Source organism: Garra rufa, chromosome 8, assembly GCF_049309525.1.
Source record: "Garra rufa chromosome 8, GarRuf1.0, whole genome shotgun sequence".
Classification (NCBI taxonomy): domain Eukaryota; kingdom Metazoa; phylum Chordata; class Actinopteri; order Cypriniformes; family Cyprinidae; genus Garra; species Garra rufa.
In genome coordinates, this window is record NC_133368.1 from 44,610,003 (window position 1) to 44,636,435 (window position 26,433).

General features: G+C 33.4%; 1 protein-coding gene across 1 annotated transcript in view; it reads left to right on the forward strand.

The window, feature by feature from the left end:
* Nucleotides 1-26,433, forward strand: part of LOC141340262 (bile salt export pump-like) — a 37,410-nt gene that overhangs the window by 9,064 nt on the left and 1,913 nt on the right. The window contains exons 2-28 of the mRNA XM_073845183.1: nt 295-452; nt 1,209-1,302; nt 2,365-2,377; nt 4,514-4,568; nt 4,658-4,899; nt 6,113-6,197; nt 6,384-6,517; nt 10,093-10,264; nt 11,582-11,706; nt 12,814-12,988; nt 13,373-13,486; nt 13,588-13,698; nt 13,801-13,926; nt 14,296-14,499; nt 14,671-14,841; nt 16,397-16,598; nt 16,705-16,786; nt 16,867-16,987; nt 17,086-17,250; nt 17,457-17,561; nt 17,677-17,838; nt 18,959-19,162; nt 20,168-20,409; nt 20,605-20,761; nt 22,506-22,703; nt 24,534-24,740; nt 24,820-24,966. Of these exons, the coding sequence (XP_073701284.1) occupies nt 1,227-1,302; nt 2,365-2,377; nt 4,514-4,568; nt 4,658-4,899; nt 6,113-6,197; nt 6,384-6,517; nt 10,093-10,264; nt 11,582-11,706; nt 12,814-12,988; nt 13,373-13,486; nt 13,588-13,698; nt 13,801-13,926; nt 14,296-14,499; nt 14,671-14,841; nt 16,397-16,598; nt 16,705-16,786; nt 16,867-16,987; nt 17,086-17,250; nt 17,457-17,561; nt 17,677-17,838; nt 18,959-19,162; nt 20,168-20,409; nt 20,605-20,761; nt 22,506-22,703; nt 24,534-24,740; nt 24,820-24,966 (3,795 nt within the window). The 5' untranslated portion in view covers nt 295-452; nt 1,209-1,226. The remainder of the gene's footprint in view (nt 1-294; nt 453-1,208; nt 1,303-2,364; nt 2,378-4,513; nt 4,569-4,657; nt 4,900-6,112; nt 6,198-6,383; nt 6,518-10,092; nt 10,265-11,581; nt 11,707-12,813; nt 12,989-13,372; nt 13,487-13,587; nt 13,699-13,800; nt 13,927-14,295; nt 14,500-14,670; nt 14,842-16,396; nt 16,599-16,704; nt 16,787-16,866; nt 16,988-17,085; nt 17,251-17,456; nt 17,562-17,676; nt 17,839-18,958; nt 19,163-20,167; nt 20,410-20,604; nt 20,762-22,505; nt 22,704-24,533; nt 24,741-24,819; nt 24,967-26,433) is intronic.

The following is a 26,433-nucleotide window of genomic DNA, read 5'->3' on the forward strand; positions in this document are numbered from 1 at the left end:
GACACTGGAATCAAATGTTACATTATAGACCTGATTAAAACAAAAATTGTGAAATATAAATTAATAAGGATCCGTCTCAACTCAATATCGTAAGACAAACCTAATGAACCAACAACCCAACGGTCATTCAACCGAATTTATTACTGATGTCTGTGAGATGACGTTAATAATCTGCTGTAAACTGCAGTGTGATTTGGTAAGTGGTTATTAAATGTGACCAACATTAGGAACTCATTAACTCTTTTGACATTGTCCCCCCCCCCCCCCCTTCTAACTCCTTATACACTATTTCAGGTCTCTATTTAGTGAAGAGAACAGACTGTGCACACCTTGACCTTGTCTTATCAGTCTAATAAAGGGGAAGATAGGGTAGAAGGTGTGGACGGACTGCACTGATAGAAGAGACCCTCTGACATGAGAAAAACGCCACTGAGAGCAGCTCATCACAACAGGTATGAATCACTCTTTTTTTTACTTTTTCTATTACAAAAATACTGACAATTACACTGAAAAGCTTTGAGTAAGCAGTGCTCAACTAGTGCTCATTTGAAATATTATATGAAGTTGATTTGGAAATTATATCTCAATTGTTTCATCTACACTGTAAACAATGATTTTTTTTATTGTAAATAAAACAAAGATTAATTGAGTATGGTTTACAAGGAAATACCATTTCAGTCTTTCGGCTTCAAAATGTCATAATTCAGTGTTACTTGCCATTTTGTAAAAAAAATTGACATTTCCAGTTGGAAATTTTTGATATGAACTTATTTCTAATCAGTATGATTTTTTTTTTTTCTTAGCAAATTCTCTCAAAACAAAATGAAATGAGCTGCTATTGAGATTATTTTTCTTCTAATCTAATTCATTTGTGTGATTTTATTTATTATTTATGTATTTATTTTGTCCATGTTGCACTAATGGGTTTTACATTTTCTTGCACTACTGCATTTTATTGCACTAAATCATGTGTGAAGAAGAGTTTATAGGATTCTTAATATCCAGTAGCTATGTGTTATATAATCAATATGAAGTGCCAGATTAGTAATAGTAGGTAAAAGGTTATTGTCTTTAGTTTATCACAGAGGCATAAGGATAGGAAAGACAATACAGATAAAACTAAATGTTTTTTTTTTTTTTTATTATTATTATGTATAATTTCATGCTGTTGATAAATGTGTCTTTTTTTCTGTAAAACTATGTTTCAGATGTGACCAAACTGAAGAATGAAGAAAAATAAAAGTGAAAACTCTCTGGGAGACGGTGCAGATAAAAACACACAATCAAACAAAACTGATGAAGGTATGAATTGTAGTATGCTGTGTTTAAATATAATTAAAAAAATGTATTTTGAAACACAATTATATGTATGTACATTATCAGTCAAAAGTTTTCTTACAGTAAGATTTTAAAGAAGTCTCTTCTGCTCACCAAGCCTGCATTTATTTGATCCAAAGTAGATAAAAAACAGTGAAATATTTTTACTATATAAAATAACTGATTTCTACTTTAATTTATTTTAAAATGTCATTTATTCCTGTGATTTCAAAGCTATTAAGTCACATGATCCTTCAGAAATCATTCTAATAGTCTGATTTGCTGCTCAAAAATTGTATTTATTTATTTGTTTTTTTTATTATTTAGTAATATTATTTATTACTTAATTTTGCATTAAAAACATTACTTATTATCATTATTATGTTGAAAACAGCTGAGTAGATTTTTTCAGGTTTCATTGAAGAACAAAAAGTTCAGAAGAACAGCATTTATCTCAAATATAAATCTTTCGCAACATAATAAATGTCTTTATCATTACTTATGATCAATTTAAAGCATCCTTGCTAAATAAAAGTATTTATTTCTATAATTTCTTTCCCCAAAAAAGCTCCCAAGCTTTTGAATGGTATAGTCACTAGTGTATAGTGTAACAAAAGCTTTTTATTTCAGATAAATGCTGATCTTTGGTTCTTTCTATTCGTCAAAGAATCCTGAAAGTATTTAGCTGTTTTAAATATTGATAATAATAATAATTCAAGTTTCAAGTAAGTCAGCATATTAGAATGATTTCTGAAGGATCATGTGACACTAAAGACTGGAGTAATAATGCTGAAAATTTGGTTTTGATCACAGGAATAAATTACATTTTAAAATAGCAGTTATTTTAAATAGTAAAAATATTTCACAATATTAGTGCTTTTGCTGCATTTTGGATCAAATAGATGCAGGCTTGGTGAGCAGAAGACACTTCTTTAAAAAACATCAAAAACCTTTGACTGGTAGTGCAGTAATTAAGAAAAGCAAAATGATGTTTAATGTTTTACTATGTGCAACTAATTTATTGAACACTCTTTTCTTACAACACAGATGCTGACCTCAAGTGAGTATTTTTTTTATTTATTTTTTTACTTCTATCTATATTATGTATGCATGATATGGCAAAAATGCCACAGAGAGTGACACATATGACCCAGATGTCCTAGATATGATTTCATCATGTGTTGATATTCACATCTGAGATATACATTTCTTAAAGGTATAGTTAATTCAGAAATGAAAATTTGCTTTAAATATATACTCACCTTCAGGCATTTTAAGATGTAGATGAGATCGGTTATTATTACGCAAACCCATATACAGTTTAGATCACCTAAGGCTGAATACATTTTCATCTACTTTTCATTTTATTGGTGAACTATACCTATAATATTTTATTTTAGTCTAGTGATGGGTTTAGTGCTTCGGTTTTGATTAAATGTAATGCTAAAAAAAAAAAAAAAAACATTTGAAAACTAAAAACACTCCCAATTGCTATAACACTACTGTTGACAGTATAACAGTGTGACAGAGTATAATTTTTTTTTGTTCATTATTCACATTATTTCTTGTCTAGGTACTTTGTGTAGGTCTTTAATGTCAAATACTTAGATTTAACCAAATACTTCAATCAATCAAAATACTGTAAACTATTGGCTATAAAACTTGACTGTTTAAAACTGTTATACGTTTAAAAAAGGAGCTAATAGGGCTGCAATATTATGACAAAAATCGTTATTGTTGGTTATTGCTCTTAATATTGTAATAATGATTATAATGTCAATTATTAACTTTTGCATTTTGGGGAAACGGCTTGTCATAAATGTGTATATATATTCCAGCTCTGGCTTCACAGAAAAACATGTTGGCCCAGGATATTAGTTTAGTGGAAGTTAAGCAAAAACTCCCGTTATAATCGCTGAAGCTACGAAATGAATCTTTTATTTACATCGTATCTGCATTGTGTTTATGATGAGGGATAAATGCCTCTGATTGGCCCGTTTTCAGCGCTGACTAATTTAAGTGTCTCTGATTGGCCATTGCATTCCTAAGCTCAATGGAAATGCATGTGATTGATTATAAGGCTAAATGCTGCAAAACAAACAAAAAACAATGTGTAAAAAGCAATCTGATGCAGTGTGATCGAAGCAAAATGTAATTCAGTGAATAGACACTTTTCATTCATTTCACATTTAATTTTTTTTTTGTTTGTTTTTTTTGTTTAGTGAGTCCCTTGTTTGTCCAGTTAAATTGCCTGCTGTTCTTCAGAAAAATATTTCAGGTCCCACAAATTCTTTGGTTTTTCAGCATTTTTGTGTATTTGAACCCTTTCCAAAAATGACTGTATGATTTTGAGATCCATCTTTTCACACTGAGGACAACTGAGGGACTCACATGCAACTATTACAGAAGGTTCAAACACTCACTGATGCTCCTGACGGAAACACAATGCATTAAAAGCCAGGGAGTGAAAACTTTTGAATTTAAAGATTAGGGTAAATTTCACTTATGTTTTCTTCTGGGAAAATTAAGAAAAATGTTCACATCTGCATTCTGTTCAAAAGTTTTCACCCCCTGGCTCTTAATGCATGGTTTTTCCATCTAAAGCATCAGTGAGCATTTAAACCTTCTGTAATAGTTGCATATGAGTCCCTCAGTTGTCCTCAGTGTGAAAAGATGGATCTCAAAATCATACAGTCATTGTTGGAAATGGTTCAAATACACAAAAATGCTGAAAAACCAAAGAATTTGTGGGACCTGAAGGATTTTTCTGAAGAACAGCAGGCAATTTAACTGTTCAGGACAAACAAGGGACTCATGAACAGCTATCACTAAACAAAAAAACACAGCTGTGGGTCATTCAGGTAACAACACAGTATTAAGGATCAAGTGAATGTAAACTCTTAAACAGAGTCATTTTTATAAATTCAACTATTGTTTTCTCTTGTGGACTATATGTAAATGGATTTTACATGCAATATCTTATTCAGGTGAGTACTAAATAAAAAATAACATGCATTTTGTACGATCCCTCTTATTTTGGTAAAATAATTAACATTTTGCAAATTCTGCAAGGTGTATGTAAACTTTTGACCTCAACTGTAGTTAGACCAAAATAGCCTCATAAAGGTAACGTTAATGCCTGTGAAAATCAATTTTAAGCTGCAACAAAGTGTCTAAATTCTGCCTTTGTTTGAAGGAATGGCACTGACAAAACAAAAGAGAAAGTGCTGACAGTTGGATTCTTTCAGCTGGTAAGTGTTTTAATGTGATTCTGCTGTTTAGATTGAATCAAATCTTAGTTTTTTTTTCTCTCACATCACTCTTTTTGGTCTCTGTCTAGTTCCGTTTGTCCACATGGAAGGAGGTCCTGATGATGGTGGTGGGAAGCGTGTGCTCTCTGGTCCACGGCGCCGCGTCTCCACTCATGTTGCTGGTATATGGCCAGATGACCAACACCTTTGTGGACTATGAGCTTGAGATTCAGGAACTGGCTAACCCCAACAAAACCTGCATTAATAACACCATCACCTGGCTGGATGGGACTGTGGTCGAGCGGCCGGACAACGGCACCACATACTGTGGGTGAGTGAGGATGTTCATGATTTCAGATGGGATCTGCAATCTAAGCTGCCTCATATTACTGCTCTTTCAAAGTGTAAGAGACTTAATGGGTGTTTCCATTAAATAAATGTATTAGATTTTTTTTCTGAAACTCCTAGAAAAATATTTGAGCATAATGAAAGCACAGAGCTTCAAAATAAACATGGATAGCTCAGATTCTTTGGTTCTGGGAGACTTTGATGAGACGTTCAATTGAGACTAAATTTGAGTTCATTGAATCTGAGACATCAATATGATCTATTATGAAACATTAGAGGAGAAATGCATATGTGATTACTAGCATCTGTTTCTTTATAAACTAAGCAAGAGACTTAATCAAAAGTTTTAATTTGTGACCGTGGACCACAAAACCAGTCTTATTGTAGCAATAGCCAAATACATAGTATGGGTCAAAATTATTCATTTTTCTTGTATGCCAAAAATCATTAGGATATTAAGTAAAGATCATATTTTGTAAATTTCATTTTGTAAATATTGTCGCATACTAACAAACCATATATCAATGGAAAGCTTGCTTATTTAGCTTTAAATATAATAAAATGACCCTCCTGACTGGTTTTGTGGTCCAGGATCACATTTAAGCTTAATCTCATTGCTGTTTAATAGAAACAAATGAGACTGAACATACCTTATTTGTAATTTTTATTTTGGAAACTTAAAACTGTTCTGTTTGATTTTCATTTTCTCATTGGCTCAAATCTAAAGGAAAATAGGTTTTGTTTTCATGTCAACTCCTTTTTTTATTAATATATAATTTTTTATATAAATATTAAAAGTTGATATTATATACATTTGTTACATTTTTACTTATTTAATATATATTTTTTATTTGTATTTTATTATTTACATCAACATATTTAGATTTTTATATTATACAAATATTTATTATATGCAATAATTTATTATTTTTTATTTACTTTACTTTTATCAACAAGATTATACTATTTTAATATTTATGTAAATATATTTACTTTTTTTATTTATAAAAATAATTATTACATTTTACATATGTACTTATATTACTTTTGTTTTATTTTATTTTACTTTTAACAAGTTAAATAGCTAGAAGGATTTTGGGCATAAGAACAGCAGGATGGGTTCAAACAATGTAAAATGTGTCACTTTGTGTGTCAAAAATATATTTTAAATGCTCTTGCTCTGTCCCTCTTTACAGTGTGGATATTGAGTCTGAAATGACCAAGTTTGCATTATACTATGTTGGAATTGGAATTGGAGTCCTTATTCTGAGTTACTTTCAGGTATATAAGAAAGTTTGTTCTCATCTCATTTGAAACTTCACTGTAATGGCCATCTAGATGAATGTACTTCTGACAAAAAGCATTTTTTCAAATCTCAGTATTGCTCCAGATCTGCGAAAACCTAAAAAAAAATCATGTTTTTTTTTTTTAATTTACAGTATTCATGAGTATTCATTCTGGTTTCAGATCGCTCTCTGGGTTACTGCTGCCGCCAGACAGATCCAACGCATCAGGAAAATGTACTTCCGGAAGATAATGCGCATGGAGATCGGCTGGTTTGACTGCAACTCTGTCGGGGAGCTAAACACAAGGATATCTGAGTAATATTAGAGTCTTTCTGTGTTATCTTGCACTATTGTTAACTTTGTTTATGAATCTGACATTAGTGGTGTTAAATATTAAACATTGCATTGATTTTGAAGATTGATCAGATTTTTTGGTGGATGATAAACAATTGGTACACTGTAAAAACTATTTCTTTGAAATTGATTATTGGAGCATGTTTAATAAGAAAATACTATTTCAGGTTTTCAATTTTAAAAGTTCACTTTTAATTCAGTGTGTTACTTGCCATTTCTTTGTAATTATTAGTGAAATTTATTAACAATTTCTATGGAAGCCCGTTCCATTATTGCAACTTATTTCACAATTCTGACTTTTTTTTTTCTCAGAATTGTGAGATATAAACTCAAAATTGCGTGTTATAAAGTCAGAATTGCATAAACTTGCAATTTCCGAGTTATAAAGTCAGAATTCCGAGATATAAACCCGCAATTCTAAGAAATAAAGTCACAATTGCGTGATATAAACTCCCAATTGCAAGTTATAAAGTCAGAATTCCGAGATATAAACTCACAATTGTGAGAAATGAAGTCAGAATTCTGAGATATGAACTCATAATTGCGTTATAAAGTCAGAATTGCATAAACTCGCAATTTCCGAGTTATAAAGTCAGAATTCCGAGATATAAACCCGTAATTGTGAGAAATGAAGTCAGAATTCTGAGATATGAACTCATAATTGCGTTATAAAGTCAGAATTGCATAAACTCGCAATTTCCGAGTTATAAAGTCAGAATTCCGAGATATAAACCCGTAATTGTGAGAAATGAAGTCAGAATTCTGAGATATGAACTCATAATTGCGTTATAAAGTCAGAATTGCATAAACTCGCAATTTCTGAGTTATAAAGTCAGAATTCCGAGATATAAACCCGCAATTCTAAGAAATAAAGTCAAAATTGCGTGATATAAACTCCCAATTGCAAGTTATAAAGTCAGAATTCCGAGATATAAACTCACAATTGTGAGAAATGAAGTCAGAATTCTGAGATATGAACTCAAAATTGCGTTATAAAGTCAGAATTGCATAAACTCGCAATTTCCGAGTTATAAAGTCAGAATTCCGAGATATAAACCCGTAATTGTGAGAAATGAAGTCAGAATTCTGAGATATGAACTCATAATTGCGTTATAAAGTCAGAATTGCATAAACTCGCAATTTCTGAGTTATAAAGTCAGAATTCCGAGATATAAACCCGCAATTCTAAGAAATAAAGTCAAAATTGCGTGATATAAACTCCCAATTGCAAGTTATAAAGTCAGAATTCCGAGATATAAACTCACAATTGTGAGAAATGAAGTCAGAATTCTGAGATATGAACTCAAAATTGCGTTATAAAGTCAGAATTGCATAAACTCGCAATTTCCGAGTTATAAAGTCAGAATTCCGAGATATAAACTCACAATTGTGAGAAATGAAGTCAGAATTCTGAGATATGAACTCAAAATTGCGTTATAAAGTCAGAATTGCATAAACTCGCAATTTCCGAGTTATAAAGTCAGAATTCCGAGATATAAACCCGTAATTGTGAGAAATGAAGTCAGAATTCTGAGATATGAACTCATAATTGCGTTATAAAGTCAGAATTGCATAAACTCGCAATTTCTGAGTTATAAAGTCAGAATTCCGAGATATAAACCCGCAATTCTAAGAAATAAAGTCAAAATTGCGTGATATAAACTCCCAATTGCAAGTTATAAAGTCAGAATTCCGAGATATAAACTCACAATTGTGAGAAATGAAGTCAGAATTCTGAGATATGAACTCAAAATTGCGTTATAAAGTCAGAATTGCATAAACTCGCAATTTCCGAGTTATAAAGTCAGAATTCCGAGATATAAACCCGCAATTCTAAGAAATAAAGTCACAATTGCGTGATATAAACTCCCAATTGCAAGTTATAAAGTCAGAATTCCGAGATATAAACTCACAATTGTGAGAAATGAAGTCAGAATTCTGAGATATGAACTCATAATTGCGTTATAAAGTCAGAATTGCATAAACTCGCAATTTCCGAGTTATAAAGTCAGAATTCCGAGATATAAACCCGTAATTGTGAGAAATGAAGTCAGAATTCTGAGATATGAACTCATAATTGCGTTATAAAGTCAGAATTGCATAAACTCGCAATTTCCGAGTTATAAAGTCAGAATTCCGAGATATAAACCCGTAATTGTGAGAAATGAAGTCAGAATTCTGAGATATGAACTCATAATTGCGTTATAAAGTCAGAATTGCATAAACTCGCAATTTCTGAGTTATAAAGTCAGAATTCCGAGATATAAACCCGCAATTCTAAGAAATAAAGTCAAAATTGCGTGATATAAACTCCCAATTGCAAGTTATAAAGTCAGAATTCCGAGATATAAACTCACAATTGTGAGAAATGAAGTCAGAATTCTGAGATATGAACTCAAAATTGCGTTATAAAGTCAGAATTGCATAAACTCGCAATTTCCGAGTTATAAAGTCAGAATTCCGAGATATAAACCCGTAATTGTGAGAAATGAAGTCAGAATTCTGAGATATGAACTCATAATTGCGTTATAAAGTCAGAATTGCATAAACTCGCAATTTCTGAGTTATAAAGTCAGAATTCCGAGATATAAACCCGCAATTCTAAGAAATAAAGTCAAAATTGCGTGATATAAACTCCCAATTGCAAGTTATAAAGTCAGAATTCCGAGATATAAACTCACAATTGTGAGAAATGAAGTCAGAATTCTGAGATATGAACTCAAAATTGCGTTATAAAGTCAGAATTGCATAAACTCGCAATTTCCGAGTTATAAAGTCAGAATTCCGAGATATAAACCCGCAATTCTAAGAAATAAAGTCACAATTGCGTGATATAAACTCCCAATTGCAAGTTATAAAGTCAGAATTCCGAGATATAAACCCACAATTCTAAGAAATAAAGTCACAATTGCGTGATATAAACTCCCAATTGCAAGTTATAAAGTCAGAATTCCGAGATATAAACTCACAATTGTGAGAAATGAAGTCAGAATTGTGAGATATAAACTCATAATTGCGTTATAAAGTCAGAATTGCATAAACTCGCAATTTCTGAGTTATAAAGTCAGAATTCCGAGATATAAACCCGCAATTCTAAGAAATAAAGTCACAACTGCGTGATATAAACTCCCAATTGCAAGTTATAAAGTCAGAATTCCGAGATATAAACTCACAATTGTGAGAAATGAAGTCAGAATTCTGAGATATGAACTCATAATTGCGTTATAAAGTCAGAATTGCATAAAGTCGCAATTTCCGAGTTATAAAGTCAGAATTCCGAGATATAAACTCGCAATTGTGCATTTATATCTCACAGTTCTGAGGAAAAAAAAAATCGTAATTGCGAGTTTATTTGATGAGATGTAAACTCACAATTGTGTGAGAAAAGTCAGAATTGTGAGATAAGAAGTCAAAATTAGTGGCAGAAATTGGCTTCTATTAATTTGTGAGTGAAAATTGTTTCACTTTTTTTTTTTTTTTTAAGTGTAATGAAATCGAGTTTGTTTTTCATGTTTGTGATTTCTTTTTCCATGTAGTGACATCAACAAAATCAACAACGCTATAGCAGACCAGGTGTCCATCTTCATCGAAAGGATCTCGACGTTTATATTTGGTTTCATGGTGGGATTTATCGGCGGATGGAAGCTGACGCTAGTGGTGATAGCGGTTAGTCCTCTCATAGGACTGGCTGCAGGACTCATGGCGATGGTTTGTATACCTACAGACAGTTTAATAAGAAGATAGACCGTTTGTAGCCTGCAATGTACCTTGAATGCAATAGAAATCACTTTAAATAAAACAGTCTGCCAAATGCATAAATGTCAATAAAGAAACTTGAATGAGAAAAATCTCATGATGTATGTTTTAAAAGAATAGCTCACTCAAATATGTTCTAAAAAATGTACTCATCCTTAGGCCATCCAAGATGTAGGCAAGTTTGTTTCTTAATCTGAACAAATTTGGATAAATGTAGCATTGCACCACTTGCTCACCAATGGATCTTCTGCAGTGAATGGGTGCCGTCAGAATGAGAGTCCAAACAGCTGATAAAAACAATAATCACTCCAGTCTATCAATTATCTTGTGACAACATCTTGTGAAGCAAAAATCTGTGTGTTTGTAAGAAACAAATCTTTCATTAAGAGGTTTTTAACTTGCTTTCTCTATCCGTAATATTTCTTCATTGAAAAAAAAGTATATCTTGTCTAAATCAGGTGTGAAATATGGACAGATCCAGCACTGTTAACAAGCAAAAACAGTCCAAAACAGCTCTAAACAAATATGTGAGTGGATTTAAATGTGAGAGGAGGACAACAGAGGATGGACTTTTTCACTAGAAGAAGTGTTATTATAGATTATGGGCTCGTATTTTAGCCAAAAGCTATAGTTTGAAGTTAAAATGCCTTAATAATGCATTTGTTTATTACAAACATTAAACTTCATTAACTGATGGACTGGAGTGGTGTGGATTACTTGTGGATTATTGTGATGTTTTTATCAGCTGTTTTGACTCTCATTCTGACGGCACCCATTCACTGCAGAGGATCCATTGGTGAGCAAGTGATGCAATGCTAAATTTCTCCAAATCTGTTTCCATGAAGAAACAAAACTCATCTACATCTCAGATGAGCAAATTGTAATTTTTGGGTGAATTATTTCTTTAAAATTGACATTTTGTGAAATAGTTAACAATATCCAAAATATGGAGAGGATAACACTATCTTTACAACTTCGAATGGACAAATATTTGCAATACTGGGATAAATGGATTGTGTATATGTCTTCTTGATCTGTATGCTGATGGATAAGTGTCTTTATATGTAAAGTTGTAAAGGTGACCAGTCAAATGTTCTGATATTGCTCTTTTTTCTGTTCTTTTTCATTTTTTTTTTTTTTTTTTCAATCCTTAAAAAAGAATAAAAATTAAGTATAAAAAAAAAATAAAAAAATAAAAAATTGACATTTTGTGTTTCACCATTTGTCAGGTCTACATCATTATTTTTTCTGATTATTTTTTATATATAGGCTGTGGCGAGGTTGACGGGTCGTGAGCTGAAGGCCTATGCTAAAGCTGGAGCCGTGGCTGATGAAGTCCTTTCCTCCATCAGAACGGTGGCTGCTTTTGGAGGAGAGAACAAAGAAGCAGAGAGGTACAACCCAAGTTACATTTGGATATTCAAAGATTAACAAGATATGAGAAAACACTAAAATTTCATCCATAATGTGGATTGTTAAAGGGTTTGAAGGAAGGGGTTAAAAAAGTAAAAGGGTTGGGAAGTCAGTTAAAGGATTAGTTCACTTTCAGAACAAAAAATTACAGATACAGTACTCACCCCCTTGTCATCCAAAATGTTCATGTCTTTCTTTCTTCAGTCATAAAGAAATTATGTTTTTGAGGAAAACATTTCAGGATTTCTCTCCATATAGTTTGAACTTCAAAAATGCAGTTTAAATGCAGCTTCAAATGGCTCTAAACGATCCCAGCCAAGGAAGAAGGGTCTTATCTAGTGAAACAATCAGTTATTTCAGACAATTTCTATACCTTTTAACCTCAAATGCTCGTCTTGTCTAGTCTCTGCGATGCGCAGGTCAATGAAGTTAGGGTATGACGAAAAAATCCCATCTCGTATTCTTCCCCAACTTCAAAATCATCCTACATCGCTGCAGAAGTACTGACCCAGTGTTAACAAAGTAAACATACAAAGAAGATCAAATGGCCTTTACAAAAACAAGACGAAAGCCCTAACTGTATTGACCTGGATTACACAGACTACGCATGCGCATCGCAGAGATGAGACAAAATGAGCATTTGAGGTTAAAAAGTATATAAATTGTCAATTTGTTTAAAAAATAACCGATCGTTTCGCTAGATAAGACCCTACTTCCTCAGCTGGGATCGTTTAGAGCCTTTTGAAGCTGCATTTAAACTGCATTTTGGAAGTTCAAACTCGGGGGCACCATACATATCCATTATATGGAGAGAAATCTTGAAATGTTTTCCTCAAGAAACATAACTTCTTTACGGCTGAAGAAAGAAACACATGAACATCTTGGATGACAAGGGGGTGAGTACATTATCTGTGAATTTTTGTTCTGAAAGTGAACTACTCCTTTAAAAGGAAAGTTGTTTTTAAGGCATAGCAAGTAATAGCATCTTAGTGAAAGAATACGAAAATGTTTTTTGAGATGAATCATTCAAATGTGCACAGGCAGAGACTGTACAGGGATTTTTAGTTTTGTTTTGGTTGTTTCCACAGGTATGACAGGAACCTCGTGGAGGCCCAGGCATGGGGTATTAAGAAAGGAGTGATCATTGGTGTGTTTCAGGGTTACCTTTGGTGCATCATATTCCTGTGTTATGCTTTGGCTTTCTGGTACGGCTCAAAACTTGTCATTGAAACCAGGGAGCTTACAGCAGGTGGCCTCGTTCAGGTATTTAATTTAATTTAATTTAATTTAATTTTACAATTGTATTTAATTTTACTCTTCTTTTATTTTTATTCATTTATTTAATTAAAAAAAATTTACCTGTCTTTTATTTTATTTACTTTTTTGAAACTATTTTTCCGTAATGTTTCCAGTTAGATGTAGCACAAATTTTACATAATGGTAATTGAAAGTGCTTTACATGAAAGTGATTAAAAAATAATCATTAAAGGTGTATGAGATAAAAATAACAAAGAAGGAAATAAAATGGGATTTCAAATGTATTAAAAAGAAATAAAATTGTACAGTCCAGTCAGTAAGATGCAACACGTGCTCAGTCAGTAGTTTTTTTAAGAATTGTATTTAATGAAATGTTTTTGTTCTTTTCAGGTGTTCTTTGGTGTTCTTATGGGTGCCATGAATCTGGGCCAGGCCTCTCCTTGCCTTGAGGCTTTTGCCTCTGGTCGGGCTGCAGCCAAGAGTATATTTGACACTATTGACAGGGTGAGAATAACACACACACAATTCTTCTCACAAAATCAATGAATTTCATTCCTTAAGCTTCAGGGAAAGATTAATCACTGTCACATCCTGTTCCCGTACAGGAACCAGAAATCGATTGCTTCTCAGAAGAAGGTCATACGTTAGACAAAATCAAAGGTGACATTGAATTCCACAGCGTTGACTTCAACTATCCCTCCCGTCCTGAAGTAAAAGTGGGTTATGGTTTTAGCATGCATGATTTAATCTAATGTTTGAAATTAAACAGTTAAATTTTATTAAATATCCAATACTGACTGAACATATCTTGTGTACAGATATTAGATGATTTGAATGTTGTGGTCAATGCTGGTGAGACGACTGCATTCGTTGGACCCAGTGGTTCAGGAAAGAGTACAACAATTCAACTTATCCAGAGGTTCTACGACCCAAAAGAAGGAATGGTATAGTAGTTAAAACCAATGTTATTCATATACCATTATATTATTTATTCATATTTTGAATTAGTATTTTTTTTTACATTTCAATAAAATTTAAATTTTAGTTTATTTCTATTAAGCTTTCATTTATTTTTTATGTCATTTTTAGTGATCTTTCGAGTTGTACTTTTATTTATCTCAGTTTTAATTTTAGTTTTTCGTGTAATATTTATGTTTTATAACAACAATGAATGAACAAACAAACAAATGTGTATCAAGGAAAAATACGTTCTTTTTATTTTATCTCATTTTTAAAAATACTTCCTTGTATAAACATTAGTTTAAACCAAATGTCTGATATAGTGTTAAAAATCGTATTTTCATAATTTATAGGTCACTCTGGATGGTCATGACATCAGAAGCCTGAATATCCAGTGGTTGCGTTCCCTCATTGGCATAGTGGAACAAGAGCCTGTTTTATTTGCCACCACAATTGCTGAGAACATCCGATACGGCCGTCCTGGAGTCACGATGGAGGAGATCATAGAAGCTACCAAACAGGCCAATGCTTACAACTTCATCATGGATCTTCCTCAGGTGCCAGTTACTGTATATGTCAAGATATGTCAGTAATTGCATTACCTCACTGAGAGATTACATGAAGTAACAGATAAAGTGTTTGATGACAGTAAAGAATTTTTTTTTCTTATTTAAGAGCATTTTGCATATCAAACTAAATACATTTTATCACTCTGTCATGTCATGCAGAAATTTGACACATTGGTGGGTGAAGGTGGGGGTCAGATGAGTGGAGGGCAGAAACAGAGGATCGCCATTGCTCGAGCGCTGGTCAGGAATCCCAGAATCCTCCTGTTAGACATGGCTACATCAGCACTGGATAATGAGAGTGAGGCTGTAGTACAGGAGGCCTTGGACAAGGTGAGTTTACAACATGCTTAAACCAAGACCAAAAAAACACCAAGCAAAATCCCAGCAACTACATGGAACACTTTTGCAAGCGCCCAGCGAATGCCCAAGCAACCACCCAGCAAACCACTTAAAATGCCTTAAACACCCAGAAATACCCTGGCAACCACTTAGAACACCTTAAGTGCCTAGCTACACCCTAGCAACCACTTAAACATCATAACAAGTGCCCAACTACACCCTAGCAACCACTTAGAACACTATAACAAGTGCCCAGCAACACCCTGGCAACCACTTAGAACACCTTAAGTACTACACTCCAACCACCATTTAGAACAACTTAACAATCACCCAGCAACACCCTGGAAACCACATAGAACACCTTAACAAGCACTCAGCAACCAGTAGAACACCTTAAGCGCCCAGCAACACCCTGGCATCCACGTAGAACACATTAAGTGCCTAGCTACACCCCAACCACCATTTAGAAAAACTTAACAGTCACCCAGCAGCCACTTATAACACCTTAAGCACTCAGCAACACCCTGGCACCGCTAAGAACACCTTAAGTGCCTAGCAACACCCTGGAAACCACATAGAACACATTAACAAGCACTCAGCAACCACATAGAACACCTTAAGCACCCAGCAACACCCTGTCTACCACCTTTGAACACCTTAAGTGCCTAGCTACTCCCCAGCAACCACTTAGGACACCTTAGGTGCCCAGCCACACCCTAACAACCATGTAGAATATCTTAATACCTTAGCAAGCACACAGCAACCACTTTGAACACCTTAAGAACCCAGCAACACCTTGACAACCACTTAGAACACCCTAAGTGCCTAGCAACACCCTGGGAACCACTTAGAACACATTAACAATCACCCAGCAACCACTTAGTATTGCTGGGCGCTTAAGTTGTTCTATGGCAACCACTTAAAACACCTTAAACGACTAGCAACACCCTGGCAACCACTTAGAACACCTAAAGTGCCCAGCAACTACTTAGAACTCCTTAAGCATCCAGCAATACCTTGGCAACCACTTAAAACACCTTAAGTGACTAGCAACACCCAGCAGTCACTTAGAACACCTTAAGCACCCAGCAACACCTTGGCACCACTTAAAACACCTTAAGCGCTTAGCAACACCATGGAAACCATGTAGAACACCTTAACAAGCACTCAGCAACCACTTTGAACACCTTAAGTGCCAAGCAACACCCTGGCAACCACTTTGAACACCTTAAGTGCCTAGCAACACCCTGGCAACCACTTTGAACACCTTAAGTGCCTAGCTACACCCCAGCAACCACTTAGGGACACCTTAGGTGCCCAGCAACACCCTAACAACCATGTAGAACATCTTAAGCACCTAGCAACACCCTCACAACCACTTAAACACCACACGTGCCTAGCAACACCCAGCAACCGCTTAGAACACCTTAAGTGCCCAGCAATACCCTGTTAGTCTAATTATGTTCTTGTAAGCAAATGCTGGTTTGTTCAAGAGATATTTCCATATTTTTGTTGTTGCACATACTCATTCAATAACATTTTTCAGGCTAGACAGGGAAGAACGACTATCAGCATCACACACCGTCTGTCCACAATCCGTAACGCAGATGTGATCGTGGGTTTTGAGCATGGACGCGCTGTAGAGAGAGGCACACACAGCCAGTTACTGGACAGAAAAGGAGTTTACTTCACCCTAGTCACACTCCAGAATCAAGGAAAGGATACAGACAATGATAAACCAGAGAACAGTGAGTACAGTGAGTTTTGGAAGTTATTTCCACAAGAAAATATTTTTTGTGTGCATTTTTGGGTAAAAAGTTTCTTTAGACACTAACATGACACTAAATCACTCAGCTGCTGAGATGACCATTACAGAGGAGGATGAACTTGAGAAAGTAAGGAGCTTTAGCAGAGGAAGTTACCAGAGTTCCTTAAGGTACATAAACCGTATGATGTTTATTATTATCTAGAGAGTCCAAAATGTTCTCTTATTAAAGTAAAAAGCATTCCCTATAGGCGTTCTCTGAGACAGCGATCACATTCTCAGATGTCAAACAACATTCCGGGTGCCATATCTGGAAAATTGGAAATCCACTCTGATTATTCTGAAATGGAGGAAGTTGAAGCAAACAACAAGGTCTGGAACTGAATACAGTATGCAATAAGGCTTATTTAATATATTTTTTTCTATATTTCTTTCTATATTTATCTGAAGTTCCCTATCTTGTCTTTCAGAAATGCAAGGGTAAAGATGAAGAGGTCATCGAACCGGCTCCTGTGGCACGAATCCTGAAGTATAACCGTCCCGAGTGGCCGTATATGGTGCTGGGCTCTTTAGGTGCTGCCATCAATGGATCTGTCAACCCCATCTATGCTCTTTTATTCAGTGAAATCCTTGGGGTGAGACTCACACACATGTACATACTGTAAGATACAATCTGATTTGACTATTATTTATTCCTAACCGTAGTATTGAACTTTGAGATGTCTCAAATTTTGTGGTTGATTGAAAGGTTTTCTAATGCTGAAATGTATAATCTGTTATTAAGTGTATTCTGTTATTAAAATTATAAACTGAGTTTAACAATATCACGGTTGGTTTTCAGACATTCTCCATTCAAGACCTGGGTGAACAGAAGAGGCAGATAAATGGGATTTGTATTTTGTTTGTCAGCATAGGAATCATGAGCTTCTTTTCACAGTTCTTACAGGTATTCCCACAGTTCCTTGTTGAGGATTTGTATACCCACATTTTATCTTTTCCCATGAGAAATATGTGTTATAATATGTCAACAAATCACTGATACTGTGATATGTTTATTGCAGGGCTACTCATTTGCCAAATCAGGAGAGCTGTTAACTCGCAGGCTGAGGAAGGTTGGATTTCAGGCAATGTTGACGCAAGAGATCGGCTGGTTCGACAACCCCATTAACAGTCCTGGAGCTTTGACTACAAGACTAGCCACTGACGCCTCCATGGTGCAGGGGGTAAGTGACAAAACATACAGAAAATATAATAATAGGCTGGAGAAAGTATTCATTGTATAAGCAAAGAGGTGTTTCTTAAAAGGGATAGTTCAACCAAAAATTAAAATTTGATGTTTATCTGCTTACCCCCAGGGCATCCAAGATGTCCCTGGTGTAAAAAAAGCGCATATGCTGGTTAGGTATGTTTTGATGCTGGTTTAAGCTGGTAACTCAAACCGTTGCAGTCTGTCAGTTATATAATGGCAGTCAATGGGTACCAAATCTTTGACAGAAAAAACCATACACCAATACCAAATTAAACCCTGCGGCTTGTGACGATACATTGAGGTGTTAAGACACAAAACGATCGGTCTGTGCAAGAAACTGAACAGTATTTATATCATTATTTTCCGTCTGATCCACTGCAACACTTTATTTTGATAGTCCACTTTAGACATTCTACTAACAGTAAGTAACTTTGCAACTACATGTCAACTAGCAGTCATTAGAGTATTAGTAAACTGTCTGCTTAATATTTTCTAACACTTCATTTTGATAGGTCCGCAACATACAACATACTGACTATAAGATTCTTTGCAAGTATGTGTCAACTTATTCTACTAACCCTAAACCTAACCTAACAGTCTACTCTGAGAGTTAAATTAATGAGAATTAGTTGACATGTAAAAACATTACTAACATTATTAGTTGACTTTAGGGTTAAAAATAACATAAAAAAAAGTTTCATATGCACTTTTGCAGAAAAAGTGCAAAAAAGAACAGTACTAACAAAAAAGCTGGAGAAAGCATTCATATCATATGCAAATAGTGTGTTTCTTAAAGGTGCAGAAGTGAAAAACTGACTATTTAACTCTAAGGACCAGAGAGAGTCTTGAAGATGGATAGAAAAACAAAATTATGAATTTGGCACATTGAAACTTTACCAACAGTATAACTGGACTTCAGTAGCATAAAATTACATTAAAACACTTGATGCAAGTGCATTTTTGTAACATTGCAAAAGCAAAAAAACAAATATTCTTATTGGACCTTACTACATTAGAGAAATATATGACATGCACCTTACATCATTTATATAGTTAAGCATGTGTTTGACTGAGTTTAATGTGTTATTCCAAAGGCTACAGGTTCGCAGATCGGCATGGTTGTGAATTCACTGTTTAACATCGGCGCTTCCTTCATTATTGCATATTACTTCAGCTGGAAATTAAGTCTAGTGGTGACCTGCTTCCTTCCTCTCATCGGCCTGTCTGGAGTTTTTCAGGCTAAAATGTTGACAGGATTTGCTAATGAGGATAAAAATGCACTGGAGGCTGCTGGACAGGTACAGTAAAAGTCTTGTTAAGTAAGGTCCGACTCATTAATGTGAATGCATCATTCATGCTTTTACTGAGGCAGCAGATGCATATGCATAATGTGCAACCAGTGTAGTCAGATTTGTGATTTGTGATTTTTAATTAATGTCAAAAAGGCTCATTAATCAGCCAGTCATAATCATTTGTTTGAAACATCTTATGACTTACTAATCAATCAGAGTGGCTTACTTACGCAAAATAAATCAGTTGTGTTATTCGTACTTATGTACTGGTTTTAGTATTGTGAAAGATGTACATATGTAGTTTTGTTGCTGTAAATAGGACTTTAGTTTAAGAAACACATGATATGTTGTATTGTTTTTATGTAGCATTTAGCATTACATAGAACTAATTATATTGGTATACGTCAAAATTACTAAAAGAATAGTTATGAATATGAATTGTAATCATTTAGTAGAATCACAGTCTTTATCTGTTCAGTGATATGTGGAAATATATTAACAAAATAAATGGCAAACGTTTAGGGTCAGTAAGATTTTAAAGAAATAATTCTGCATTAATTTGATCAGAAGTGACAGTAAAAATATTGATAATGTCAAAAATTATTCATATTTCAAATAAACACCATCTTTTAAATTTTATTGTCTTCAAATATCCGGAATTTTCAACAATAATAATAAGAATTTTTTTTTTAAATGATTTCTGAAGGATCATGTGACACCGAAGGCTGAAGTAATGGTGCTGAAAATTTAGCTTTGCATCACAGGAATAAATTACATTTTAAAACATATTCAAATAGAAAAGAGCTATCTGAAATTGCAATAATATTTCATATTTTTAATGATTTTACTGGATTTTTGATCAAACAAATGCAGCCTTGGTGAGCAAAAAAGACTTTTGTGTCCTGCATGTTTTGCTCTTTCCTATTTCACAAACAAGAATACTGCCAAACAAAAGTACTATTATTTTTGTTACTCATATCAGTGTAAATTGTACTTTCTGTTTTCATGCAGGTGTCCAGTGAAGCTCTGAGCAACATCAGGACCATCGCCGGTTTAGCCAAAGAGAAACACTTTGTGTCTCAATATGAAGAGCAACTACAAGCACCATATAAAGGGGCAAAGAAAAAAGCTCATGTTTATGGGATCTGTTTTGCATTTGCACAGTGTGTCATTTTCATGGCCTTCGCTGCCTCTTTTAGATACGGCGGCTATTTGGTCAGTAATGAGAGGCTTCCATACATGCTGGTGTTCAGGTTAGTGCTCAGTACAGGTTTTTATTTTTTATTTTTTATTTTTTACATACATAAATGCATTCAATTGCATGCAGTATATACAAGATAGCATCAGTTATAAAGCATGCATTTTTCACTAAAGGGAATTGTTTGAAATGTACCTGGAGATCAAGTAATTATTGTCATTAATAGATGCTGTGTGTGTTTATTTCTCAGAGTCATTTCAGCTCTGGTGACCAGTGCCACTGCACTTGGCAGAGCTTCATCTTTCACACCAGACTACGCCAAGGCTAAGATTGCTGCTGCCCAACTTTTTAAACTGTTGGACAGGGTTCCCAAAATTAGCATCAGCAAAACAGAAGGACAGAGTTGGGTAAGTTGTTTTTTCACCAGCTGTTAACTTTCCCTATTTTCTAACATTTAAAAACTGACTAGTTAACATGTTCCATTTATGGCCATTAATATATGTGACCCTGGACCACAAAACCAGTCTTAAGTAGCATGGGTATTTTTGTAGCAAAAGCCAAAAATACACTGTATGTATGCCAAAAATCATTAGGATATTAAGTAATTATTAAGTATCATGTTCCATGAAGATATTTTGTAAATTTCCTACCATAAATATATCAAAACTTAATTTTTGATTAGTAATATGCATTGCTGAGAACTTCATTTGAACAACTTTAAAGGTGATTTTCTCAATATTTAGATTTTTTTATACCCTCAGATTTCAGATTTTTAAATAGTTGTATCTCTGCCAAATATTGAAATATCCTAACAAAACCATAAGTCAATGGAAAACATATTTATTTAACCTTTTTTATGATGCATTTAAAATTTACTTGGTTTTGTGGTCCAGGGTCACATATAGCCAAAAATCTGCAAATCTGAATGTGCAAACTGACCAAAAGAAAGCGTTTTGAATGGCTAGTTCTCCGATTGAAAGTGTTGGCTGCTTTTTTGACCCTTTATTACTGTTTATATATTCTACTTCTAGTCATTTTTTGTTTTGTTTTATTTTTATTTCGGTGATGTCTGTCAGTTGGTTAGGGCTTATTATTCCCCAAAATATTTTTTTTTAAGTGTTCAGAACCTGTCAAATTAATTTTTATTTTATTTTAACATTTATTATTTAGTTTATTTTTGTTTTTGTTTATTTTGTTTTATTTTATTCCATATTTTATTTTACTTTTATTTTTTATTTTATTTTACATTTCGTATTTTATTTCATTTTATTTTGTTTAATGTAATTTTATTTTCAATTTCATTGCTAACTGTCATGTGGAATAAACATTTTGTGCATGTTATAATAATAAATGCTTACAATTTATTTATTTAGCTTTATTTTATTGTCTATTTCATATTATATTTTTATTTTAATTTTTGTTTTCTTTAGATTTTTTTATTAAACTGTTCTATTTTATTCTACATTTTTTTTTTGTTATTTTTAATATTTATAATAATTAATTTCCCCCATTACCTATATCAGTGACATTTGTCAGGTGGTAGGGACATTTAATGCATGTTATTATTTTATTATTATTATTTTTATATATTTTGTGGTTTCTAGTGCATGTCTGTTCTCTGTTTCATCTAAAAGTTCTAAAAGTTTTAAAGTTCTAAAAGTATTAAAGGGAGACACTGCAGGCAAAAACGTTGTTTTTTCAGGCACCTAAGTTTGAGATTTTGGGCTTTTTGGTGTTTTTTCAGACTGGTGGAAAGAAAACATCCAAAAATCACTGTTAAATGTTTCTTTTATTGCGCTTTATCTATTTGTGTCAATAGATTTCAATTACAATGCATATTTTTAAAGGCTTTTTTCTCAAAATGAGTTTTGACTTCATCCAGTGTTTAGATTTTTGTATTAGAAATGTATGCAAATTATCGCATATTTCATTAAATAATAGATCATTTGCATATTTAAACCTAACATTTTAGAAAACTTGTAATACAAAAAATGTTTGCAATTATCAAAGTAATCAATCAACTGGGTAAGTAAGGTGATAATTATTAGTTAACTTTTTTACCCTATTCACCTGCAGTGTCTCGCCTTTTAGCAAATATGCTTTGAAATGTGCATTCTTTGCTTTATAATGTCGTCTTCTATGCTGTTACAGGATGACTTTAAGGGTCGAATAGAATTCAAAGGGTGCAGGTTCACGTATCCAAGCAGGCCAGACATCCAGGTTTTGAGGGGGCTGGAGGTCTCAGTAAATCCAGGACAGACTCTTGCTTTTGTGGGCAGCAGTGGCTGCGGGAAGAGCACCAGCGTTCAACTGCTGGAGCGATTCTATGACCCCGATGAAGGACAAGTGGTATGAAACCACATTTATTACATATTTACATTTACATTTATGCACAGAGCTAATTTGTTACAAAACCAACAATATTCATAATATCTTTTAATGAATATTTAATTTGCTCTGAAATTGCTTAAAGGAACACTCCACTTTTTTTGGAAATAGGCTCATTCTCCAACTCCCCCCGAGTTAATAAGTTGAGTTTTACCGTTTTGAAATCCATTCAGCTGTTCTCCTGTTCTGGCGATATCACTTTTAGCATAGCTTAGCATAGATCATTGAATCCTATTAGACCAATAGCATCGCGTTCAAAAATGACCAACTAGTTTACATATTTGTTGTATTTAAAACTTGAATCTTCTGTAGTTATATTGTGTACTAAGACCGGTGGAAATGCAAAGCTTCAATTTTCTAGGCTGATAAGATTAGGAACTACACTCCCATTCCGGCGTAATAGTCAAGGAAGTTTGCTGTCGTAATAAGGCCAAAGCAGGAGCAGTAATACCACGCAGCACATGTGCAAATGCTAAACTAGCTGGGAACTAATTTCTGATAATACTCCGCCTGCTTCGGCCATATTACGGCAGCAAACTTCCTTGACTATTACGCCGGAATGGGAGTGTAGTTCCTAATCTTATCAGCCTAGAAACTCGCAGGTTTGCATTTCCACCGGTCTTAGTACACGATATAACTACAGAAGAGTCAAGTTTTAAATACAACAAATATGGAAACTCGTTGGTCATTTTTGAACGCGATGCTATTGGTCTAATAGGATTCAATGATCTATGCTAAGCTATGCTAAAAGTGATACCGCCAGAACAGGAGAACGGCTGAATGGATTTCAAAATGGTAAAAATCAACTTATTAACTCGGGGGCAGTTGGAGAATGAGCCTATTTCCAAAAAAAGTGGAGTGTTCCTTTAAAACGGAAGCTTTTTTCCCCGTCACCCTGGGATGAAACGAGCCATCCAATTAGATTTGAGCTTTACATCACATGCCCTTTAAAAGTAATCACAGAAGGTTAAAAGTAATCTAAAAGTAATCAAAAAGTAGTTGGATTATATTACCTAAAATTAATCTAAAAGTAATCTTGGGAAGTTAAAAGTAATCTAAAAGTAATCAAAGAGTAGTTGGATTATATTAGCTAAAACTAATCTCAGTAGTTTTAGGAAGTTAAAAGTAATCTAAAAATAATTGTGGGTGGATAAAAGTAATCTAACAGTAATCTATAAATAGATTAGATTAAAATTAAACTAAGAGTAATTTTAGGAGGTTAAAAGTAATCCAAAAGTAATAAATTAGATAGATTATATTACCAAAATCTAATCTAAGAGTAGTTTTAGTAAATTAAAAGTAATCTAAGAATAATCATAGGCGGTTAAAAGTAATCTAACAGTAATCCATAAATAGTTGGATTATATTAGCTAAAACTAATCTAAGAGTAATTAAAAGTAATCCAAAAGTAATAAAGTAGTTGGCTTATATTGCCTAAAAACTAATCTAAGAGTAATCTTAGGAGGTTAAAGGTAATTTGAAAGTAATCGTAGGATGTTAAAAGTAATCTAAAAGTAATCAAAGAGTAGTTCTCTAATTTGCTCTGAAATTGCTTAAAACTGAAGCCACTGCTTTGTTGCAAGAATTATTACAACATATATTTTAAAAGATTCACAATGAAGGAGTAAAAAATGTAAAATCTCGTTTAAAATAATCACGCCATTTTTCTAAAAACACACAAAGAACTGCAACTACTAGACCCTATTAACATATTTCAATTCACAAGATGAGGAAGGATTGCAAAATCCTTGATTGTGACAAACAAACCATGACTTTTTCTTTTTGCCCTAGCTGATTGATGGACGTCCATCTGCGAGCATCAGCGTCCCCTTCCTGAGGTCTCAGATTGGCATCGTATCTCAGGAGCCGGTGCTGTTCGACTGCAGTATTGCAGAGAATATCCAGTATGGTGATAATTCTCGTACCGTGAGCATGGAGGAGATTATAGAGGCTGCTAAGAAGGCCTATCTGCACGATTTTGTGATGACGTTACCTGATGTAAGTTATTTTCTTTTGTCTAAAGGTTTAATAAAATGTTCCATAAACAGATTTTTCTGAATATTGTGGTGTTTTTCAGAAATATGAAACTCAGGTCGGTGCTCAAGGCTCTCAGCTGTCCCGTGGACAGAAACAGCGCATAGCAATCGCAAGGGCCATCGTCAGAAACCCAAAAATCCTGCTGCTGGATGAGGCTACGTCTGCACTTGATACTGAGAGTGAGAAGGTAAAAGAGCATCAGTGTGTGAATGCACTTATTTATAGTCTGACTGTAATTTTGCACCAGACAAATTTGACAGATTCTCAATATTGTCTTCAGTGCTGAGTAATAACTGATTATATGTAATCTGAATTATGTAATCAGATTCTAAAAATGTAACACTTGTAGAAATCTTAGGAGGTTAAAAGTAATCTAAAATAATCAAAGGGTAGTTTGTAACATTTAGTAATATTGTCTTCAGTGCTGAGTAATAACTGATTATATGTAATCTGAATTATGTAATCAGATTCTAAAAATGTAACACTTGTAGAAATCTTAGGAGGTTAAAAGTAATCTAAAATAATCAAAGGGTAGTTTGTAACATTTAGTAATATTGTCTTCAGTGCTGAGTAATAACTGATTATATGTAATCTGAATTATGTAATCAGATTCTAAAAATGTAGCACTTGTAATTAGATTATAGTATACAGTTACTTTTTATTGATTACTTGATTACTTAGTATTTACAAAAAAGGCAAGTTATTCATAATTAATTGATTTTTCCCTATTTTTTTTTGATCATTTAAATTTTCTTTTCTCAAAATGCCTAGTTCTAATATGATAATCTTCCAATTTTGTGAAAGTGCACACACAGCGAGATTTTTTGAATTTTAGTTTTAAATCATTATATATTTTATATATTTTGTATATTTTATTTTCACATTTTTTAAGGTTTCAATTAATTATTACCTTTTTAATCATTTACGAACTTCCTTCACAAATAGACAAACCCTGACATAATGTAATGTTTAATGCTCTTCATGTTGTTGATAAAAAATTGAGTAAAAAATCAGTATGATACAAGTTTTTATTTAACTCAATTTTTTTGTAGTTTTAGGAAGGTAAAGGTAATCTAAAAATAATTGTAGGTGGTTAAAAGTAATCTAACAGTAATTTTAGGAGGTTAAAAGTCATTAGAAAGTAATGGTGGGATGTTAAAAGTAATCTAAAAGTAATCAAAGAGTGGTTTGATTCTATTAACTAAAATTAATCTAAGAGTAATCTTAGGAGGTTAAAAGTAATCTAAAATTAATCAAAATAGTAGTTTGATTATATTATCCTAAAATTAATCTGAGTAGTTTTAGGAAGTTAAAAGTAATCTAAAAATAATTGTGGGTGGTTAAAAGTAATCCAACAGTAATCCATAAATAGTTTGATTATATTACATAAAAGTGTAATTTTAGGAGGTTAAAATTAATCTAAAAGGAATCATATGATGTTAAAAGTAATCTAAAAATAATCAAAGAGTAGTTTTAGGAAGTTAAAAGTAATCTAAAATGAATCATAAGCAGTGTACATCTAAAAATAATCATAAGCAATCATAAAAGTAATTTGATTGTATTACCTAAAACTAATCTAAGAGTAATCTTAGGAGGTTAAAAGTAATTTGAAAGTAATCGAAGGACATTAAAAGTAATCTAAAAGTAATCGAAG